The sequence below is a fragment of the Podarcis pityusensis genome (assembly GCF_964106645.2).
Source record: "Podarcis pityusensis genome assembly, chromosome: 2".
Taxonomy (NCBI): Eukaryota; Metazoa; Chordata; class Lepidosauria; order Squamata; family Lacertidae; genus Podarcis; species Podarcis pityusensis.
In genome coordinates this window covers 62,342,449-62,350,075 of record NC_138029.1, presented here as the reverse complement: position 1 = coordinate 62,350,075, position 7,627 = coordinate 62,342,449, and the positions used below count along the sequence as shown (strand labels likewise).

At 37.8% G+C, this 7,627-nt stretch overlaps 1 protein-coding gene across 3 annotated transcripts in view; it reads right to left on the bottom strand.

Annotated features, from left to right (window-relative positions):
- Positions 1-2,546: 2,546 nt before the first annotated feature.
- Positions 2,547-7,627, bottom strand: part of CNOT6 (CCR4-NOT transcription complex subunit 6) — a 41,203-nt gene continuing 36,122 nt past the window's right edge. For all 3 annotated transcript variants that reach the window (XM_080996045.1, XM_080996046.1, XM_080996044.1), the window contains one exon: positions 2,547-6,574. In XM_080996045.1, the coding sequence (XP_080852171.1) occupies positions 6,362-6,574 (213 nt within the window). In that variant the 3' untranslated portion in view covers positions 2,547-6,361. The remainder of the gene's footprint in view (positions 6,575-7,627) is intronic.

The following is a 7,627-nucleotide window of genomic DNA, read 5'->3' as shown; positions in this document are numbered from 1 at the left end:
GCTTTCCAGATGTTTCTGGACCACAACTCCCACCATCTCTAACCACTGGTGATGCTGGTGGGAGCTGATGGGTGTTAGTGCCTATTAACATTTGGAGGTCCACAGATTCCCCACTCTTGGGACAAAAGACATGCAAACACCATTTGCTGCCACTGGACTATTTTCACTTCTTCATTCTTATGTCCTAAAGCTTAGCTACCAGGAACTATTTCAGGTATTGTGGCTGACCTGCAGCAGCTGTTTGTAGTCATTTCTTGCAGAAGCTGGTTTGTCAACCAGCCAGGGTTTCCAGTCTAAGGAACCCTCTTTCACCAATGCCAAAGCTGGTAACTGAGGTTGTAAGTAAACTGTGATTCTCTTGCACCCAAAAGTGCCCATATTTTTGGGATGGCTCATGATACAAGAGTCCTGAGAGTGCTTCGCTGCACAGCTAACACACCACAACGTACTTAGTGTGCTGTTGCCAGACCATTTTCAGAAGGTTCATATTGGCACAGAGATGTTTCTTTTAAAATAACTTCTGTTGGGCGTTTTTTTCTGTTAAACATCTAAAGCAAGTATAATTATTTTTTTTGAAAAATTCATGTCACTTATACACTCAAGTAGCGATAAAAAAAAGAACCACCATTTTCATAGATTTAGAAATAACCCTAGTCCAAGAAAGTTCTGCAAAAGAAAAGACTCAGCTACTAAAGCAACAGGGACCTCAAGCCACTGAGAGATGGATGTGGGCAGGAAAAGTCTAAGTAAAATATGAAGTTATTGCTCCATTTGAAACTGAAGAACCTGTCTGCAGGAAACACAAACACCACACTGGAGCAGCTGAATAAATATATAGGTTCTCTGCAAATATGTAAGTTTCAACATTGATGGAACATTTCTTTGCTGCTTGTATGTTCTTAAAGGGGCTTCACCTATGTAGAAATCACACCTACATTATGGATAATATTTGTGCTATTATGCACACTATAGGCCCCTGGAGAAATTTGAATGATAGCCTTCCAACAGAGGAAGAAAATACAGTGGTACCTCGGGTTACATATGCTTCAGGTTACAGACTCCGCTAACCCAGAAATATTACCTCGGGTTAAGAACTTTGCTTCAGGATGAGAACAGAAATCATGCTCCGGTGGCGCAGCAGCAGCAGGAGGCCCCATTAGCTAAAGTGGTGCTTCAGATTATGAACAGTTTCAGGTTAAGAACAGACCTCCAGAACGAATTAAGTTCTTAACACGAGGTACCACTGTATTCAGTTCCTAAACATACTTGGTACTTGCTTTGCCTTATTTGGTACTGAAAAAACGTCAGTCTTCCTCCCAAATGTTTCAACACTTGCCCTTCCCTTTCACAAGAGGTACTCTTTCACCCATAAAAAACTGGGGGGTCCTTTTCTACACACTCGTTTCTGGAAATGCATGCATGCACTTGTTGCTCCACCCACTTTTGCTTCTGGCCCCGCCCACCCCAATGGTGCAGCCCCTGGAAGGTTGCTTATGAGGGAATGTGGCCTTAAGGTTGAAAAAAGGTTCCCCACCTCTGCATTAGATCATGTCGGCAGCGCTGGTCTTTGGTTCTGGATAGTGAAACCTAGTTTTGTAAAAGGATAAAGTAGTCCAGACTGCATTCTGACAATTACTGGAACACTAGAATAGGTTTTACCGAGGTATGCATGATAGTTACTTTCCAGTAGCTGCCTTCCCTTATTGTAACACGTTCATTAAATAGCACACCTGACTGTTAGTGGCATACCTGCAGGTCCTGCTATCAGAACGAGTGTTATCCAAAATGTCAATTTTATACCCAAACCTCACTACAATGGAACCTTGGGTTAAGTACTTAATTCATTCCGGAGGTCTGTACTTAACCTGAAACTGTTCTTAACCTGAAGCACCACTTTAGCTAATGGGGCCTCCTGCTGCTGCTGCGCCACCGGAACACGATTTCTGTTCTCATCCTGAAGCAAAGTTCTTAACCCGAAGTAATATTTCTGGGTTAGCGGAGTCTGTAACCTGAAGCGTATGTAACCTGAGGTACCACTGTACACGAATGGCTGACTCAGATATCTGAACAGATGGAGTTTGCCCGCTTCCGTACTTGTGTTTTGCTGGCCAGTGGCAGCCATTTTGGGTGGAAACCATGAAGAGAAGGAACAAGATCAGACAAATCACAGATTAGAAATGTTCTCATGGGAAATTATGGAAAACCATCAGCTTGTTATGTGAAAGCTCGCCTAATGAACAATTCCCTGGGAACACATTGTGTTCTGATAGTGGAACCTGCATGTCCTGCCCATCGGCTTTACCCAGGATCCTGAGAAAGTTTTTAATTCTCTTTGAGACAGAAAAGGAAAGCCTAGAGGCCAAGAAACTGGACAGGCCTGCACAAAGATCTCTGCTTCAGGACTGGACATGTGCTGCTTTCCATCTGCAGCCTTATTCTTTTTGTAGTCAGGACCGGGAATTAAACACTTAATGTAACAGCAAACCCAGCGGCCCTGTCTGTTTTACAGGCGGAGGTGAAAAAGGTAAATTAGACTTCAAAAGAAATTTGAAACAGATATTGAATTTATTGGTCAGCTATGAGTAGGAAAATACATTGGTAAAGAAAAAAAAGACAACCCTGTATATAAATATAATACTAGCTAGTTAAAATTTGACCAAGAAGAAAGTTCCACTGAAGAGAACAGTAAAAGCCCTTGTTTACCATCAGACCATTTTCAATTTCCCATTTATCTTATTGAAGAGCTGCCTATAGACAAATGCAACATTCTTTGAGCTTAGTGCAGATGATGTGCTGGTTTTTGTTTTTGTTTTTTTGTTACACATATGGTAAACAAGAGTTAGTCCAGTGCATTACACGTTATACAGAAGTACTGTGAATAAAGACTAGGTATTCTAATTTTTAGATACTACTTAAGCATACCAAGATACCTACATTTTAAAAAAGCTTAGACAACCAAAAAGTATAGCAGGAGTTAACATATACTAAAACACTGAGTCAGGCTGGATGGGAAAAAACAGAGTCACTACATAAGCAGTAGTAAATTTGACTTGAAAAATTTGCAGTGCGATTAATTCTGCTGAAAATGTTAGTGCAATTATTTTGGCTTTGAATTCTTTGCCCCATAGATAAAAGTGGGAACTTGACATCTGAAGCTACTTTTAGACATTTAAGCCACAGCAGAATTCAAATAACTTTATCAGAGTTTTCAGATGCAAGTTTGCAACCTGAATGGTTAACTTTACAATTGAGGCTTGAGCCCACAAATAAAAAAAGGGACAGAATAATTACACACATTTCCTAGAGCTTTTTCTGTCACTGTCTTTAAAATAGAGAATCCCATATATTTTATATTTCCTGCTTAAATTCCACCATAATTGATTTTATCGCCTTAAGATCATTTTTATCCAGAAATGGGCAGGCTGTAGGTATTAGGTTTTTCAATATGTGACCATCCCTAGTCAGACATCTAGTTTGATTAAACTGGGGAATGGGGAAAGGGATCCTCACGCCCACCAATGCTCTACGTCCTTAAAAAATAATAATATGATTACATTAAGAAACACTGAACATTTGTTATGGCAACATCCAAAGCCACCTTAAGTAAGATAAGTGTTAGGATTATTGGAAATTAGCATTTTGTGAACACATATAGTTTATTGCATTCATTTATGAAATGTATGAATTTGTTTGATGCAGAAAACTGTATTAAAAGTATGACTATTCTGATATTGACTGCCAGACACATTAGGTGCAACTTCTTATTCTGCAGAGATGCAGAGTATTTCCTCAGCGTGTCACTTCAGTACTGTGGGATCTGACCAAAGGCTCACTGAAGTCAAGGGGGATCAGGTTTCTTTATTTTTCTGAGCTCTCATACTTCAATAATCTTATTATGCCAAACATGGAAAAGGAATTTCAAGTGCCCATAGATTGCAACATGTCCAGGCAAGAACAGAGTCCTTGAGTACATGAACGGGCTGTAACCTTTTAATGTGCTGCCATAAATTCATATAGATAGATATATATTTAAGATTGAACAAAGAAAGGTGAAAACGCATGTGTAAAGCTTAAACCTTTAGGATTTACCAAGTGCACTCAAGCTCCAGCTTAAAAGGAAAAATTAATCCCTTCTAAGGAATATAAAATGAATAAGTGCTTCCCTTCCATAAAGCTTTCTGGACATACAATTAAATAATCCAGATAATCAGGAAACAAAATAGGTTGCTGAGTATGACAAGCTAAATTGGCTCCATTGCCACTGAAAATTGTCATGATGCACATTACCAACACATTGTTAAGGAAACATGAGTAAAACACCTTTTATTCACACTTGTACAAAATAACCCCCAAACCCAAAAAACAAGAACAGAAAAAGCAACATTACTAATTGAATCTACTACATCAATTATTACCAGCATTCCGATGTACTGATTATAAACTGGACATGTTTGGTGTTTGCACAACTAAAAAAACATGTAACAAAAGAAAAATCAGGTCCTAGACAAGGATTCAAGATCTGGACTTTTCCTACTAAAAATTTTTAAACGCTTGTTTGCTAAACATGAACTTGTTGCAATTTTACTGTATTCTTTAAAACAAAATGGTCACGCACTTCTAAGTGCCTATAGTTTCTTTATAAAATTTTCAATCATTATTACCCATTTTTTAATTCATTATATTCAGAATTTCTCAATTCAAGAAAGAGCTTTTGTTTCTCTGCCTGCAGTTGAAACAAAAGCAGTTTGACCAAGTTCTCTCTCTAAATAAGAAACAGACTTATTAATGAAGGTATGTTTGCTAAGGATTAGATAGAATTTCCCTTTTATGGACAGATTTTATATATATATATATATTTATATATACCGTATATATACTTGGCTTTCAAACACTAATGGCACTATGAGGGCATACTACAACCTTGGTTCTGTTGACACTTTGAAGAATAGGACTTGGTCACTTTAATGCTCGATCTGAAATGTTGTCTAGGGAACCTGTACTGAAAATGCATCTCTAGTTACACTGCTTCATAGAACAGAAGACTGTATACTTTTAGCTTCAAGGAATGACGACCGAGGAATGACTGAGGAAGATGCTTCAACTGAAAGGGGACTTCACATGATAGTATTAAGTGGAGAGGGGAGAACAAACCAAACAAACAGCATTGTGCAATGACACTGAAAGAAGCAGTGCAGGGGTATCAGAAGCTTAGAATTTGTGTACCCACCATCTGAACGTGTTCAAAAAGTGATATTCAACGCTTCGCAAAGGAAAAAAAAAATAGATGCCACAGCTTATACAAAAGTATCTTCATAAAATTTTCACAAAATGTTAACATTATTTTAAAAAAATAAAAGAGGATGCACAGGTTCTCTCTGCATGCACAGGCAGTGCTAATTGAGAACAAAATGAAGCAGGCACAGTGGAGATAGGAAACGAGTGACTTAACACAGAAACTAAAAAGCTTTCACACAATATTCTGCCCTTCCACTTCTGGCAGAAAAAGGTTAGAATGTAGATATCGATAAGGGTTATCAATCCACAAAGCCTAATCAGTCACTGCTTAGCTTATCTGTTCCGAGAACAAGTTTGCGCTGTTGCTTTAAGTTAAAAGAAAGAAAGAAATGAATGTATGTTAACTGGCTTGAAGAAATTTGTTATCATTTAACCAAATTTAGATTTAAAAGCAGTGTTCTCAATTTTAAAAAATGAAGTAGTACATAAGGGCTAAAAACCCTAACAGTGCAAATCATTAGCAGAGAAAGCCTGCTGCAACTTCTTTTACAAGCTGGCCTTTATAACACATGAAACAGATAAAAATTTAGCCTTAGTTTACAATACAATCATTTTCCAAATCTGGTTGTTGTTTTTTTTTAAGTACAAAATCTCATAAATCAGGTTTTCTGTTGTTCATATACAATCAATAAAGGCTAAATTCAAATTCTATATTTTACAAACAAACAAGTCTGAAAAAGAAGGGAGTGAAGTATGGAAGAATGGTCTTTTGATGTTTTACTACTGGCCTCAAAAAAGTAGTGCTACAGATATCTGTGCGAAGAGAATTTATTATAGTAATTCCCTATTTTCAAGGCATGAAATATTACATTGGATAGAACAGGTTACTTGTAACAAATCTAAGAGAGGTGCCAACGCACCAGTCCCTGTCTAACAGTAAATAAAGCATGTTGGGCTCAGAATTGTGTGTCTGATAGCACCTGGCTTTTACTATTTCTTTATGAAATAATTAGATTTAAAATTAAGATCATTAAGAAAGATCCCTGTTGGCCATACCTCACTCCTCTATATTCAGATTTTACAATTTTACAAATCAGACTGAGGTTGCCCTCTAAAATGTACTTGACTACCTCCTGCTAGGCAGATGGATTCCATTTACCGGGGGCAGGAAAGGCAGCACCAGCTCCAGTTGTGCAAAAAGTGAGAAGTGGTCAGAAGGAATGAGCGGGTGTGGACAGCCACTTATATTGTTCTCTATTAGCCAATGGTGATCCAAAGGTCCCAGGATGCCAAGAATATTCAGCTGAGGTTTAGAGTAGAAGATGTAGTCAATAATACCCTTTTGAAAAGAGAGAAAATGGAGTGAATATTTTCAGAAAGGGAAGACACACACAACTGGAAGCAATTTCAACTGATATCAGGTATGGACTTCAGTAACCACATAACTCTAGTGCTGAAGCACCTACCCTGACTACGGTCATGGTCCCAAGGCAAATTCAGGTGCCTAAATGGTATGGATCCCAGACACACTGAAGACCACTTGTTCTCAGGTGATTCTATCCTACTTTTAAAAGACATCTGAAGGCAGCCCTGTTTAGGGAAGTTTTTAATGTTTAATGCTGTATTGTGTTTTTAATATTTGGCAGGGAGCAGCCCAGAGTGGCTGGGGAAACCCAGCCAGATCGGTGGGGTATAAATAATAAATAACAGCCCAAACAAAAGTTCCAGAAAGAATGGGGAAAATGTAGAGAATATTTTAAAAAGCAGTGCCCCCAAATAAATACCTGGTCTTGTTTTGATTAACTTGGAAAAATCGTAAAAATAATTCAAAAAAGAGACAGTTTAGAAGGAGAAAATAGAAAACCAGGTACAGGATGAAGTCAAGAAAGAAGAATTTGGAATGAAAATATGGTATATATAGGTGACAATTTTTTCTTTTACTTTTTGTGTTGCTGTTTGGTTCTGTTTTACTGTCTTGTTTATTTTGCTTTGGGGGTCAAGGGTTGTGGTTTGTTCTGTTTTTGTTGTCTGTGTAATTGATTTATGTTCTAAATGATTTCAATAAAATTATTAATCAACTTAATAATATTATTATTATTCTCAGAGTTTGAAAAGAGATGCAATGTCCTGCTTCAGATTCCATCATGCTCAAAGCAAGTCCATCTCTACTGCTACCCCAAAACTGTGAAATGCCCCTTTTCAGGCTGTAGGTTTAGTATTACCCCTTCTAGTGTTCTGGGGGCAGCTTAAGATAGTCTTGTTGCAACATGAGCTCCTTTCATGGTCATTTATGCTTTGCCTTGCCCTTGATTTCACTGTAGATTTCATGTTCTTGTTTATTTAGATGCTAACACACTTATTGTAACATACTTTATGACAACTTGCCTCAGAA